General features: G+C 36.9%; 1 protein-coding gene across 1 annotated transcript in view; it reads right to left on the bottom strand.

Moving 5' to 3' along the window:
* SH3RF1 (SH3 domain containing ring finger 1) overlaps positions 1 to 16,669 on the bottom strand; it is an 83,118-nt gene that overhangs the window by 11,189 nt on the left and 55,260 nt on the right. Inside the window, exons 4-9 of the mRNA XM_008638595.2 lie at positions 15,068 to 15,367; positions 14,089 to 14,199; positions 6,607 to 6,761; positions 4,082 to 4,252; positions 3,659 to 3,918; positions 2 to 165 (exon numbers count right to left, since the gene is read on the bottom strand). Coding sequence (XP_008636817.1) covers positions 2 to 165; positions 3,659 to 3,918; positions 4,082 to 4,252; positions 6,607 to 6,761; positions 14,089 to 14,199; positions 15,068 to 15,367 — 1,161 coding nt within the window. The remainder of the gene's footprint in view (position 1; positions 166 to 3,658; positions 3,919 to 4,081; positions 4,253 to 6,606; positions 6,762 to 14,088; positions 14,200 to 15,067; positions 15,368 to 16,669) is intronic.

The raw sequence follows: 16,669 nt of genomic DNA, 5'->3' as shown, positions 1-16,669 counted from the left end.
TCACAGCCGTGACATAAGCAGCAGTATTTGGAAGCTGGGGCTGGAGCTGCTGGGAGGCAACAGAGTGGTGGGGAATGATCACAGCTGCAGGAATAAGGCATGTTGGACTTTGTGCTTGTATGGGTGTGACTGCTGCCGTAGGTCTCTCTTGACTATGTGAGGCAACTGGAATAAAAGCATGAAATGTGAGAGTTCATCTTTTCACAAGACACACAAAGTGAGGTACAGTCACTGTGTTACAGCTAATCAGTCACAAGAAGTTTTCTTCTACCTTTTAAACTTCCATTTATATTACTCTAATGACACAACACACAGCACCAAATTCATCTCATCTGAATAAAGCAGTTGCATATGTTACCCTACTTGTACCAGTATGCAACAGAAGAATAATAGCACTGCAACTTCTCTGGTGTGGAGAAATCCAAGCTGCTAAGTCACATGCTTCACATACAGACAGATGCAAAGTGAAGATGACACTTTAGTACCTAAGAGCTAGCTAAATACTGCCTGCTCCTTTTAATATGAGGTGTAGTTGTTAGGGCACATAAAGGAAAGTAGGAAGAAACACACCTTGTAGAAGTTGCTAAAAATATAATGAGACTGTTTTCCTAAACTGTTCACAAAATCCACAACAGATTTCACGGGTCTTTCAAACAGTATGCTCAGTGGCAATTACTGCTATGAGTGCTCTCTCTGAAAACAAAAGCTGTTGTCTCTTGGGATGTTTAAATATAGAAGTAGATTTACTCATACCCCTGTGAAATAAAAGGAACATCTACACTGGAAGCTGGAGAATAGCACAGGGCTGAGTATATTAAACTGGGCTGCAGTGCAAAGCTGCAGAGCACAGAGCTTTGCATGAACTAATTTATTCTTTCCAAGAAGTAACACTGCTATTATAGTCATATAGTAAATCACATATGCTTTGAGACCATTTCAACAGCTTGGGCATCTCTGCACCACTAGGCGGTATGAAATACAGACACCTTAACTGAACAATATGAGGCAAAATGCAGCACCCCAGTGCTGTACAACCTCTCTCCTTCAAATACTTTGAAACTTTCTATTTAAGAAGGGGGGTCATCCCTCTAGCTTGGTGCATGTACATTTCAGTTGTATCAATTTTTAAGATACTAATTAGAGTTTCAGACTTGTTATAAGTGAAATCTGGAACCAAACCTTCAGCACTCGCTCTCTTCATTCTGCTTTCTACAAACTCCTCTGGTAATTTGGTTAGACTGAAGCAACAGTATATCCGACAAGACTAACAAAGGTCCCAAATTTGATATAACAATCCTACAGGTATTATACCCAATTACAATCTCTGCAATAAGAAACATAAATTCTTTCCTTTTTATAAAAAAAAAAATAAAAAGGCACATCACTTATATGCTATGTCTAACTTTTTGATAACCTCTTCTGCTGTAGCTGACCCTTCCTAACTGAGTAGCATGAACATTTCAAAAGGAAGATGAGGAGATTGTAGCAAGATTTTTTACATCAAAAAACAATTATTAATGCTGGTTTTTGTTCATGAGATAACATCAATTTTCTTAGAAGTAGCCACTATTCTTCAATATATGTCTACACTCACATGAAATATATGTATGACAAGCATGGAAGAGCTTTCTGGTTTTATTTTCTTATAGCTGATGGAATTGATAGGATAAATGCTTCAAGTCACCCTGTGTTCATACAGTTTATCCTCCAATGAAATAGGCAGAATATATGTTTTCTTCATAGGTCCTTCCAATCAAAGGATGCAAACTCCCTCACCAAAGGTGATGTCAAGCAATGTCTCAAAAAGATCATTTGAAGAATGGTCCTTGAAGCCCTGAGCTAAACTTTAGCTGGAGCCCTGCACTGGTCTGTGAAGCCTCACCCAAAGAGTAACACTCAGCAAACCTGCTAGGGAAAGCTCAAGAGGATCATGTTTCAGATGTTTACCACAAAGTTCTCTGTAACATTTGAACATAAAGCAGCCATTATTGCTTCATTGCTCGGGGTCTTGTAAGGGACAGATCTGTATTTGTGACTAACAGCACACCTTTGCACAATACAGTGTTAAGTTCTCTGTGATGAGAGTCCAGTCCCTTTGAATTTTTCATTTTGGACCTGAAAAGTTGGTGGGAAGTATGTTGTCACATTTGTCAGCTGCATGGAAGTGTAAAAGCTTATTCATCTTGACAGCGGTGCAGAGGTGCAGGGACAGAAAGGCCTCTGGAGCCCACAGTAGCTTTCTCCTTTGTGCTGTCACTTGCTAGCTCCTAGGCAGCTCAAAAGAAGGATTTAGACTAGAAACCACCTGTGCCTGAGAGGCAGGAAAGTACAGAGGCTTTTCTTAGTTTCTCTTACCAGCTGCCAGCAGCATCTGGTTATTTTTATTTGAAGACAAAGAATAAAGTTATTACAGAGGACTAACACACCTGCTCCAGCTTCAGATCAGACTGGAGGGAAATGGGACCAAATAAGGAAATAAAATAACTAATGACACATGTACACATCCTACCTTCAAAAGCAAACCTGGTGCTGACATCTGAACATGCACAGGGTGTTTTAGGAGATGCATGACTCTGAGAAGTGGGCTAATCCATGGATCTTAAGACCATAAGAAGAAACAACCCTTAAGGGGTTAACAGAGCATACCATTACCATCTTTTGCTTTCTCTTCTGCTCTGCCAGTAAGAATCCTGTGATTAAAAAAAACCCTTTTCTCATGACTCTCAGTAAAGAGATCACAGACCCTAAATTCAAGGCTGAAAGAGGGAACATTGGGATAGTCTGATATGGGAGTTTTTCTTTTTTCCTTTTCTTTTGAGGCCCTTGAAGCAACTGGAATAGATTCGGCTCCAGCTGTGTGGTATTTTCTTAGCCTGGCAAATCCACAGAGGAGTTCATGGATTTGGTAAACAAAACCTCCTGAAAACACAACTATCAATCTTTTTGGATCTGCATTTAAAGAACAAGAAGGCATGTTTCACTATGATGTGGCCAGCCCCAGACAGTAAATGCAGAGTTACAATTTTCAGAAATACAGAGTTTTACTACGTAGATCGTATGGATCTTGAAGCCAGTATAGTCTTCGTGTTTCAGAGTCAAAGCTGAAAGAAGTTGCAGTCAAAGTTAGAGAACAAACTGGAATGCCTAAGGACCAGCCCTGAGCCAGAGACCTGAAAAGGAATGAACATTAAAGGTATTCAAAAAATGTTAGAAGATAATTTAAAAGCGAATGCTAAATTAGAGCAATCTGTAGCTCTTATGCAGTTAACACACAGAAAATAAGCTATGACTCAGATGTTCTTATCACTTTTATTACTATATGAATTGCATATGAGTGGGGAAGCTCAAAGGATGTCCCCATCCCAGTTACTGCTGGAACAACAAAAGAAAGAAAAATTCCACCTGAAGTACTTGCATATAAATTCCCAACAGTGGGAGTATGTACGTACACACAGTTGCTTAGAGGAGAATAATAAAACATTTAACAACTCAGAGGGATACACTGTCATTTCAGAAAACATTCAGCTCTAAACAATTACACTAAAAAAAGCTTTTAAAAAACCTCAACACATACTTACATAGACCCTCACTCGTCACTTGTCAAGATGGACTCTACAGTTTGTCTACCACAGGTAATAAATTTTGGTGGGTTTTTTACCTGTTCTAACTGCATTTCGAGCCTGGTTGACTGTCATTTGTCCCGTCACGTGCATAAGGACCTTGGTTTGTGGACTGGTTTGGATGTGTGCTGCAGAAACCACTGCTGTGGGTACTGTGCTGGAGTTCACTGCCACGCCATTCCCCTGGAGCTTCTGGGATGTTCCACTAGCAGTGGAAGGGCTGACCATAGTAACCACTCGTCCTGTTTGGCCAGAAGTAGACATGGGAACTTTTGTTTGTGATGCACTTGTCACTGTCCTGCCAAAATTAAAAGCAAACAATAAAACACAACTGAAAAAAACTACCTAGTTACTAAAACCCACAGGTCTTCTATTACGCAATTTTAGCATTTAATATAAGAATACAATAATCTTGGATTTCAAACTAGCTAAATTATTTAGACACTTGTATAATACTGTACCTTGTAACTGGAGCCACGTAATTCCCAGGAAAAACACCAATCTTGCTTGTATGCATGGAAGTTCCCTTGAACCAGCCATCTTGGCAGCGTTCAAACACTAGGAACATTTCTCCTTTCCGCAGTTCCAGTTCATCATCTTTTCGAGGAGTGTAGGGGTAGATAGCAATATACCTAAAAGACAGGAAAAGTGATACAAGTGATAAAACTAAAACAGTTGGAAACATGACTTGTGTTTTCTGGCACAGAGAGTTCAGTCAGAGATGAGAAGGCATGGCAGAAATGGCTGTGATAATCCGTCATACCGTTACAGTATTAAAACAGAAGGTATGGTAATATTAAGGGGAAACAATAACAATTAGAAATATCCTCTGAACTTCACTTTAATGGAATGCAAAATACTTGTAATAGGACTGCCCATTTTCTTAATGAAGTTAGTGATCCTAATTAAGTAGGTGTTTATCAACTACACATCCCAGAATATTCCACTTTTCTCTCCCTACACCTGCTTCTCATATCTCTTACACTTTGTGACACATCAACTTTTTTTTATTTGGAGAGCTGGGGAGAATAGAGAAGTTCTGTTAGCTGGGAGTGAAAGATCAGTATCAGAAATACTTTTCAAACTGCAAAATTGGAAGCTCCTGTGCAAACTTCAGTGCAAAAGGGAAAAGATGTGTTACTAGAAATTGAAGTCTATGGGTAAGGTGATTAGCAGCTAACTCGCTTGTAGAGTTTATTTCCTTTTATGTTTTCTAAGCAACACTAAAGCATAATACAGTGCATTTCAAATCATATTGAGAGTCCAGAAACTTTTGCATTTTCTCTTTAAAAAAAAAATTCTTAGGAAACGAAGTTTAAAAAAAAGCTGAAGCTCCTGCAGTTGCATCTTGGAGTGCTCCTAGGGAAGTTTTCAAATAGGATTGCACAGTTCTCTTATTATTAGAAAGCGATACTGTTTTAACCACCACAGTGTTCTATTTTCTGCCACGTTTGAACCTAAAAAAAGTTTGAACTATAGATATAATTACTGACCCAGGCCTATGGAAAATAGCATTCTAATAAATCCCATTTTCTCTAAAATATATTTTTCACAAGAGGCAGCCAGTAGTCTACCAACAGGTAGACTATCCCCTTTTTTGAAAAAGGATCCACAGTTGCTTGCAATGCTGGTCTTTCCCACTCCCCTTGTAACCCCAAGGGCAAAAAAGTGGCTTTAGAAAACATTCTTTCATCAAAATTGTCTCTTGTGCATGGTAACAATAGCATTAACTGCATACTTCTCCTTTTTGCATTACATTTTTATCCCTTGCTGTCCACCTAAGAAACTTTCCAGTGTCCACAAAAATCCTTTAAAGGCAATATAGGTACCCAAAGCCAGCAAAAAATATGCTTTAAACCAACATATGGTACACTGGCAGCAGAAGGCTTCACTGGTACATGATTTAGCAGTAATCTACAAAGCCACACACTGAAACTCTATAGGAAAGCAATTCATGTGCTTTAATTGATGTTCACTAACTTCCCTTTTAGTTAATTTATTCCAAATTTCATTAGTATCCTCATATAGAGCAACCTTTTGAAGATGGGATAGGAGGATGGGAGTAAACGAGATGGGAACTTGATTCAACTGCGCTAGGTGCAATAATCCATAAGAACCAGTGTTAAAATGCCTGACACGAAGAAACAGCCCAAGTCCAGATGCACCTGCTATACAAGAAGGGTGCTCTTCTGGAGTGGCAGGAAACCTGGTGGGAAGATAACAAGAACAGAACAAAAGCAGTCCTTATTCAAACATCTCCCATTAGATGCTTCAGCATCTCCTGAATTTTATATTTTATCATTCTTATTCCCCAAGCTGCACACAAAGAAGTTTTCAAGAAGAAAGATGTTGCTAGCAACACATGTTAATATACAAAATATTTTCACCCGAAAGGATGATGCACATTTGCTTGTATTTCAAGTGTGAAGACATAATGCTAACTAGCAGCTTTCTGCCTTCATTCCAAATTGCCACCCACTAATTAAGTGCACTGTAGAATCTTCAGTCAAATTTCAATTCCAACTGACACAAGTAGTCTGACAGTAACACGTTTACCAGTCTAAATGAAATACAGCACTTTCTGTGTTTTGGCATAAGTTATTCCATTTGAGAATAGCCTTTTCATACCACACATAATGGAAAACATTGAATAAATTCACTCCAGGGAAATGACACTTTTGAGTTATACAGTATTCAGTGCTAATGCAAGGATTCATTCATCTTCTGCATGACAAATACTTTATATTTTTGAAGTGAGTCCTTTCTCACTCAGCAACAGCTGATTATATTTATCTACAACATAAACAATGATCAGTGTGGAGGCTGTTTGGGGATATCACCTTTCTCCACGCTTTTATTCTGAGTTGCATGCTTGGCTTTTTGGCAATTCCAGCAGAACAGAGCCAGCTGCCGTGCTATATGTACAGGTGAAGTCAGTGATCTCGTTCTGTTTTTATGACTGGAGAAAAGTTTCAATTTTACTTACACACTTGGACGAGTTTGTGGTCGTAAATGTGCCACCTGGTCAGTTGATCCCGATGCAGACCTTTGTATGACACTTGTAGACTGAGGTCCAGAAGCAGCCGATGCAATGATTGCAGCAGACAAGAGAGGAGGTGGTGGAAGTGGGGGATTCATATTCTGATTTTACAAGAACAAAAAAAAATAGCAACAGATGATCAACATTGTTTGATGAGTTGAATCAGCTGAAAAAAAAGCATGATATTCTAAGGAAGAAGAAAAACAGTAACTGAGTCCAGTATTGCTTAACCTATTGTTACAATATAACTGGAGTTAGCTTTGTCTCTGTTTCTCTTCTTTTCAGTTTAAAATCTTGAAGTTTTGGCAGTTAATTAAGCAAATGACAAGCAATTTCTCAGCACAGTAAAAATGGAAAGCACTGTTTCTAGTTACAACATGCTTAGGATAGGGCTCGACAAAAATTCAGAAGCTTTCCAGGAAGTAGATTTTGCATCCCGCTGCTGACTGTACTTCGTAACATGGTTGTTTTTGTAACCTGAAGCTGAAACATAACATATAATTCAGCTGCAGTGCACCCAAAAGCATGCCTTCTGGGGGAAATTATCTTTTGATGTATAGGTTACAAAAGCAAGCACAATATGAGACCATAGTCACTGATCTATTGTTCCCTCTTTCTCCTATTCTTCTAGCTTAAAGAGTTAGCTTTTGAAATTCAGTATTATCAAGATTGGTAATCTTTAACAAATACCCCAGAAAAAATGCACCACAGATCGTAATGGGGGTCCTGCCTACAGACTTCTGTGCCTTTTGAGAATCAATGGAGCAATTGTTACCTTCTGCTCAGTAAAGCCTCAGACAATTCTTTAGGACCTTGTGTACTGACTCCTGGGAAAAGGCGCTCACAAAAGGAGAGCTTTTCCTTCCCCCCTTCCAAAAATAACTATTTGTGTTACAACACACATGAAAAGTAATAAAAAACCTCCAACCTTTGAAAATGTAAAACTGAATTAATTTCAAACATAATCTTCCTAAAACCCACAGAACTAGAATATAAATTAACAAAATATCCTGAAGTAGTGCCTGGCAATTCCAATACATCAGCATATAAATGCACAGCATTACATTATCAGTTTGGAAAATATGTAATTGAAAGTCATTTTAAGTCCCCTCAAACACTTCTCTTCTAAAGGGTTTTGTCTCTTTTTTTCTATTTTTCTAAACAAAAACCTATATGGAAACAAACTGAGTTTTAGTTCTACACTGTGTGATTATTACTGCACTGCATTTGGTGAAAAAGTTAATAAAAAGACAGCTCTTTAAACCAGTTTTACACTGCAAAAGCACAGTAAATAACTGCATAATTAAAGACCTTCAAATCTAGAGAAAACTTATCAACTCTTACAATGTTTCAGTCAAAATTGTTATGCTTAGCTATGATATAAATTGCATGTTATATTGTGAAATATTCCTATTTTATTTAGAACTTTTTTTCTGATCATATATTAACAAGTTCTTAAGACCAAATAGGCCTTCTGTATCCAACACTAAACGGACATGTCCTGCTGGAGAAACATCACTGAGAGCTTTGATACTAATCGTTATTTACAAAAATGGCAATTGCATTTGCTTCACATTCTAGATTCCTACCTACCCAACAATTTTTTAAAGTATCCAGGTAATTCACACTGAAATACCAACATTTCTTTTTCAGCTGTTTTACAGCTGAAGTTATTTCTCCCTCCCAGTCAGACATTCAACAAATGTCTTAGCTGAATCGAAGCTGAATGTGAGCACCTAACTTTCATGCAACCTGTCAACAGAATATAAATTAATATTTTTTTTTTAGGCATCTATATTTCTTTATATATGGTAGAAATTTTAAATCCACATTAGGAGATGATTAGTTGGAAGTCTTTAAAATTAAAGCTATTCATGCACAATATCAAGGTTGTCACAGTTCCATACTTCCTGCATCTCTAAAGATGCTGAACATTGCGTTTTATTCATTTGAACACATAAAATACACTGAAGCTTTAGCTGAAATAAAGGCACCTTCACAGCTCTATTTTATTCTGCTTTATTCAGATTCTGCTCCCCTCCCCGTGTCTATCAGTATGGTAATGAGACCAGCAGTGAGCCACAGCCCAATTAAACTCCCGAAGACTTGGCAAGTACCAAGAAATCTAAATAAATTACTTGATAGACTTTAGAGGACTAACACTCCACAGCTTGCACTGTTACAACTTGGGAAAATAGATCCAAATGATCTAGCCAAGTATTCAAGAAGTTTTCTGGCATGTAACCATTTTTCTAGCTGTTGAGAAACATACCTACCTCCAGGGCACATGCTAGCTCTGATGGCTCCCATAGTCAACATTCCATGAAAGAATAGACACAAACCACATGGGATTCAATAAAATATGTTCGGCAAAAATTAAGAGTATTTTAGGTAGATAAGGGGGAAAATTGAATGTTTCTGCAACTACTTTTCAGGCACCAGATGTACTTTCAAACATATAAAACAGCAAGTAAGTGATAAATTATTTTTTTAAATGGGAAAATGAAAAATTACATAATTTGATACTTAATGTATGTTACAACTTCAAAAAGTATCTATACTCATGCTCTAGAAACACATGCATATTACTAAATTTAAATATAATTAGGCTGCATTCCCATATTAGTTAATTGAAGATCAGTAATCAGCTCACTCAAAGAATAATAAAAGGCACAACAGTGGAAAAGAACATTCATTAACAGTCTTCACTCCCACAATGTCTAGGAAAAAATACACGACTTGGAAAATTCCCTGAGGGCTAACAAATTAAGGCTTATGTTTAACAAAATTCCTAAACTATATGTTATCAAAAACAAGTCTCTCATACAAAACCTCATTGTTTCTTCCAGCTGCTTCCTCTTCACAACAAAAGTTGATTTGAATTTTGGTTGATTAAAATTAGGACAATTCTTATTAAAACCTCCTGACTTACACTATTGAACTTACACTGGAACTACATAAAAGAGCTAAATGTCATCAGTATTTATATAACCCTCACAGCTTGTGCCTCATTAATAATAATTCAAACTACCTTATATACTTCCACATAAAAGGCAATTTCTCTTTTTGTGCATGTACGAGAGAACAAGACCAGAAAAATCAGGGATTTTTAAATTTTTGAAACGTTCCAAATACCATCCAAATATAGACCACCTATTTCTGCTAGTTAAGCTCAAACACCAAGACACCATTTCAAAGTCAACATTTCCAATTTGCAGAAGTAGCAGTATGGAAATCTAGGTCGACTGCAGTCCAAAACACTTTTCACTTCTCAGGAGACTGTAAAGGCAGAATGAAAGGAAGATAAGTTATCTCTTGTTGCTACATTGTTTTTCTGCTGCTGCTTTTGAATGTAGCTCTAACTTTGCTGTGGTATATTCTGTTTGTTTTTCCCATATCATGGTTCAAATCACATACCTGAAGATTATTTTTCAGTAAAATCTATGGCAACTAGATCTCCTCCATTAGATAACTACCTTTAAATTACATCCAAGAATCTCCTTCCAATTGAATGAGCCTTACATGATTGCATGTGCATACTTTCACCCAACAACAACTGAACTTGACATCTGTTATTTATATTTTGCAAAGAACTTTAAATATACTAAACACCGACAAGGCTCAAAAATGCCAGTGGCCAAGATGAGCAGACCAATTACTGCCCCTATTAAGGGTAAAGCTGTGGTTGGAAGTCCCAAAGAACAGTGTAACAGATAATATCACAGCCCAAAGCCCTAGCTGTGAGAAGTCTGTCTCAGTTCATAGCTTCTTCAATTTCAAAGAATCAAACCTCAAAATACAAGCTGAGAAGTAATGCTGTTGTCTAAAGAACTGCTGCTGCAAAATAAAACTTTTAAATAAATTATCACAAGTTTTCTGAAAGAAAATTAAAATTTGCTTAAATGATACAAGCAGTAGAGACCATATACGGTCACTTGACAAGAGCACTCTCATTCCTAAAGCTTATTTGTGTCTATTTTGGCTGAAAATTTGTAAATTATCTACTTCATACAATATTGGGTACCAAACAGCATCTACAAAGCATTATTATGAACAAAATAAAATTAATACAATTGGCATTTTTGAACCATCAGAGCAATGTAAAAAACTAAAATGCAATCCTATACATGTACATAGATAAAAGAGTCAGACTCCCTTGGGCTAGGAATTAATCCAAACTGTCTTAAGAGAAACTTGTTAGACAACATGACAGCTCAAAATATCTCCTGTTGACAATAGAAATACCATCTTTCTTACAGGACATAAGAGAAGACACTAGCTTTTCCTTGCTTTGAGATTCAGGACAGATAAATGTAGCAAAGATGCATAAATTCAGAATTACTGTAAAGGAATATATTCTTCTTCACTGATGGGTAATCATGCTCATCCTCTCAGATTTCTTTTTTTTCCCTTATTCTGCGTTTAGCATTATATAAAGTAAGTGTATAAACAGCTTGCTCTTAAAGAACATTTACTTCAAGCCAAGCACTTCTGATGTATTAAACATACAATCACAATTGTTCCACAGCTTAAAATTAATGCTCAGAATGTCAGGACGGGTATTTCCAGAAGGGAGACATCTAGAGAACCAAGAACATCACTTTCTCTCTTGACCTGTCAGAAACATTTTGCACATTTCTAAAATGAAAACAAGAGTTTATGAAGCAAGAGGAAAAGTGTAAGTAAAAGATATACCCAACAGTCTGTGACTTTACAAACTGCATCTTCATCTAATATCATCTATTGTAAAAGAACACATGAATGACCTGACTCTAGCCTGAGCTGCCAGCCTGCATTTTAGTCATGCTGAAAACAAGTCAAGAAGAAACAGAACATTATGTACAGAAGGTTATTGACTTTTAAAGAGGGTGGTAGAGAATAATTCAGGTTCTCAATGGGAATTCTATGCCTAATTGGAAACAGAAGCAGGAGCACGGTTATCACAAAGAGAAAGTAGCACCCCAAGATCCAGGACAATCATATGGCAGGAGTTTCTCTCCATGCTGCATTTAGCACTGTAATTCAATTCCTGTGGGTACCCATGGTGAGATTGCCTTCGAACAAGCTTAAGCAACTAAAGCACCCGAGGTGGTTTAATGACTGCACCAGCACCAAACTAAAGCATTTCTCCATGTTGGCATCAAATAAAGAACTACTGATTCTTAATAACAAACAGAAGTGTTTGTTACTGAGGGGGGAAAAAAACCAACTTCTGACAGAACTCCTGAAATTATGCATTGAATGCATAATTTTGCATTCAATTAAGTTTGCTCAATCCTCTCCAAAACTTGAGTATCTCATAAATCAAATCAATTACTCAATGTATGCAGCATATATGTTAGCTAGACTTGCATTCTGCCTAAGAGCACAAATTATACTAAAGCTGATTCTGTTTGCTCAGTTCTCACAGGTATTTTCTGAAGGATAGGATGAAAGAAGTATAAAAGACTACAAGGATTAGTATGTAAGCAGCTAATTGTTTCTAATATAAGATGTACACCTCACAGGCAAAAAAGAGAGCTGCGGGTCCCTCCTGGTGGACACCAACTTGAACAAGAGCCAACAATGTGCACAGGTTGCCCAGAGAGGTTGTGAAATCCCCATCCTTGGAGACATTCAAAAGCTATTTGGACACAATCCTGAGAACTGTGTCTAGGGGATGCTGCTTGAGCAGGGGGGGTTAGACTAGATGACCTCAAGAGGCCCTTCCAACCTCACCTGCACTGTGACATTAAAATATGAATCTATATATAAGGAGATTATTAACTGTTTCCAGATTAGCATACATTTAACAGTAGGATTACACAGATAATCCACAGATTGAAGGAGTCAACAACTTAACCACAATACGGCAAACCATTGCTACAGCTCAATCGGCCTTACTCAGTAAGGCAGGGCAAAAGCACATGGTCCATGTAACTGTCAATAATAAGGTCATCTGTCTGAAGAGCAAAAAATGTGAAATACATTTACTTGGATGAGAGCAGATACTACATCACAAAAGATGATGAAAATTTGTGGCATCGGCATGGATATTTAGCTGAACATAAACTTTGTGCTACATTCAGGCAAATTTTCAAGATACAAGAATCAGACTAAGAAGGTAAAAGGGCCATACTATCAATATCTTCTTCACTGAAAAAGACTGTGCAGTATTGTACCCCCTTCTGGCATGTGTCACCACGTATATACCATGCCAAGAGAAAGTACTGGAGATAATTCAGAAAACAACAGCATCATAATTTAAAGGACTGAAAAATGTAGCTTAAGAGTTCCAAAGATATATGTCAAAATGCAACCCAGCCACACCTAAGCATTTTCATAAACAACAAAATGTTGATAGAAGAGTTCTGCCTTTGATTTTGCAGACAAATGTGTAAAATTATGCAAGTGCCAAAAGTTAAAAACAAAATGAGACCTATTTAGATGCAAGGCTATTCTTCATATTTTACTTTGTTTAAAGACTGCAAGGAGAGACACCTAAAAAAGATCAAGTCTTGGGGTTTTTTGTTTGGTTGGTTTTTTTAAAGTAAGTGAAGATCTATTATTCAGCTGTGCTCCACCCCTTAAAAATTAGGGGCACAATTTTAGACTTGAAAGAAAAACTTAATTTCAAGAACTCCTATAATTTAAATAAAATCTCATTAAGTTCCCTTAAAGATCTCAGAAAACTGGTATCCACAATCTTTATTGCAGTTAAGGTAACGCTCTGATGAGTACAGTATGATATATGACATTCCACAGTTTTTCTAACATAAGCATAGGAAACTAAAGAATTCTGGTAGGTTTTGGAAAGAAATCCTGAACTTTTTGAAGAAAATGTCATTTTATTTGTTTAAAGGAAACAGCATTCCAGTGTATTTCTTCCTTTAAAAGATGGCCATTTACTACATGTTTTCCTGTTGGTCTCCAAGAACCTAACTTAAACCAGCTAGACACTTTCTTCATCTGCCACAGGTGTACATGCAACTGAAATCACCTTATTTAATGAGGAGACAGCAGACTTTTGAAGCTTATTTCAGATAATCTTGAAAATCTTAAGTAAGACAGAAATACCTGGCAGCTGTGGTCCCAAGTTGATATTTTTTGTAAGAACCTGCTTGCTTCCCCAAACTTTCCCCCCAGCATAATCTCTTTTTCTACTTATGCTTAAAAGCAAGACTGTTCTGGAAGGAAGTGTGCATCTCGTGTTTACTATAGAGAAATTACAGAGGAAAGCTGGAGAAATGGATACGTACGACAAGATGCAAACATTATCGTAGCAATAGAGCTTTTGCCATAGTTAAATTCATACCATTGTCTATCACATAGACACAATTTCCACAAAACCATCATTTCAAATCAGTATATTAGAACTTGAGAAAAAAAAAATTACAGTACAAGACCAAATTAAAATGGGAAGGCTGAGTTTTCTTAAGCAGTACTCACACCAAGAGCAGCTTGGTAGGTAACTTCGGAGGGGAAGGTGAAGGAAGGCCCTGTTGTGACTGGGCTGCTGGGGGGTGGAGTCACAATCAGCCCCGTAGTGCCAATATGAACCTGGGAGAGAGAAAAAAACAGCAGGGTCAGTTCTGCATGGTTTAGTAAGAGCTGGTTTTGACACAGCTGTAAGCTTCATGGTCAAAATCACCACTATTCTACTACTTGTAACCTTAAACCAGAACTAATTTTCAGTTAGATACACGAACAGTGTTGGATCACACTGCTCACTTTCTTTTTTCCATACTGACATTTCTCAGGTCTTTGGAGATAGATTGAACCAGCTACATGAAACACACTTTTAACCAGTGTCAGTTTTCTTTTTTTTCCATAAAAGGCTGTCAGATCCCAAAGGCGTGCAAATAAAGCATATTTACTAGCTCATGTAAAACACCGCCAATAACCCTTGAGCTCCATTGATATTTCTTTTCCCGAAGTGTAATTACTCTGTGAAATAGCCAATTTTTCACGAACTACTGAACAAATAAATAAAGTCAGATAAATATTTCTACTTACCACAACCAGATTAATATGCTACATTTCTGGAATTAATGTAATTTTCAAGTTGAATATTTTACTTTTATAGCATGCACTTTATTAATATTCATTATTATGTTCAATTTAGAAAAAAGAAATCAAGAAATTAAATCACCCAAGTTTCTAGTTTTCACAGTTTAATAAAAATCTTTGTGACACTTTAGAAAATAACAACTAGCCTGCGAAAAAAACCAGCCTATAAGACTAAAACTCTTTGCTATCATTATATAAGTAAGTGTTAGAAAATATTTTCCTTAAGTGTCCTCATACTGGAAGGTAAGTTTTTTGAAAGTGTATAGTTAATATTAATTAGACATAATTAATAATTTTAAATAAGTAATCTGACAAGATCAGAAGCCTTTATAGTTATAGCTGATTTCAAGTGAATTACCTGAGAAGGGGCACTACAGGACAGTCCCGTCAGCTCACTTATGCGGGCTGCTGCCGTTGGGTTGCTGGAGCTGATGAGGACAGGAGGACTGATTTCCATGGAGTGACGATTCTGAGAAGACTGTGAAGCCTTGTTGGACATGGTGAGGGAGGTAAAAGAGTGTCGTTTTTTGGTGTTTTTCTTAGTATCGGTGTGCTTTTGGGTTGAATTGTGGGCTGCCCCAGAGGTACCTTCTCCAGAGTCAACAGCAGAACCTGAGGGCTTGTCCAATTCTATCAACTGTTTGGCTGCTGTGTTAAACTACAAAAACCAGTAACACGTTAGTATTTTTTTATTCATAAAAGTCACCTGAACATAACAAAATATCTCTTTTCCTTTTATTCATAATATAATTTAAACCACGCAACTTGAAACTGTGACAAATCAGTCAGTAGACAGTAACAAATAATTCATTACGAACTCAACACACTTACTTTTGGGCTGGTCTGGACTACGCATCACAGGTAAAATTTCAATCAACAGAGGACATAATGCCATAATACCATAATGGATTAATTCAGCAATAACCACTGCCCGTGTCATCTAGAAGTCAGACTAAAATGTAGTGGTCCCCTTTGACCTTATAACAGAAAAATCTGTGTAACAAAACTTCTTGGATGTTTATTTAAACTTTCAGCCTTTTTTTGTCTTGATTACATGACATAATCCCACACCTTTGCACGTGGGCTCTTGAAGATACTCCTCCTAGTGTCCCTTGGTACTTGTGCACATCTTCCCTGCCAGCAGTGAAAACACAGGCTTCCTAAATGCAGGTTTAAGAACATAGTAGGACGGACTAAATATCCAGCTATATCAGTACACTGCCTGGTAATAAGCACCTACACAGGCATAAGATGGCATAAGGAGAAAAGAAATATATACGGGCAATTTTGTGGAAATACCTTCTCAGCTTCTGAATTTTCTAATGTAGAGGCACCATCTCTGTGCCAATTTTTCTCTTTTTTTTAAGCTTAGCTAAAGAATTTTTGTTCACAATAAGATTTTCTATCTGCTAATTTGTAACAACAATACTACATTAAATGCAAACAAATCCTTCCTTTCTAATGAAGGAATGAGGAATCCCACACATTTTCTTCTTACAATGAAATGTAAGCTATGTAATGGGGAGGAAGAGAGGAAACCAACAAACAATCCCTCTACATTTTTCAAAAACCCTTTATTTTCAGAAAATCTTAGAGCTAATAGAAATAGTAATGTCAGAACTCTCATTTAATCATGAGCTGAAGTAACACCAGCACCAGTTTTCTGAACATGTACCACTAAATATGAATACTGTTACTTGAAAAGTGTAGATGATTATGAAGAAAGGAAAAAACTTTTCTGAAGAACACCAGGGTGAAAGAATGAAAATAGTCACTGTGGAATTACCATTTCTATTCTTCAGCATATTATTTCTTCTATTTATTTTACCATTTTCCTGCAAGTCTTGAGATACCTACTATGCTCATGAAGAATTTTGAAGTAGTATTTTACTTCATCAAAACTTTACTAGACAAACAACAAATCATTAATCATGATAGCATCAACACTGATTTAAATGCA

The sequence above is a fragment of the Corvus brachyrhynchos genome, unplaced genomic scaffold (assembly GCF_000691975.1).
Source record: "Corvus brachyrhynchos isolate BGI_N302 unplaced genomic scaffold, ASM69197v1 scaffold178, whole genome shotgun sequence".
Lineage (NCBI taxonomy): Eukaryota > Metazoa > Chordata > Aves > Passeriformes > Corvidae > Corvus > Corvus brachyrhynchos.
The sequence above is the reverse complement of the archived record's forward strand: the minus strand, read 5'-3'. Positions and strand labels throughout refer to the sequence as shown.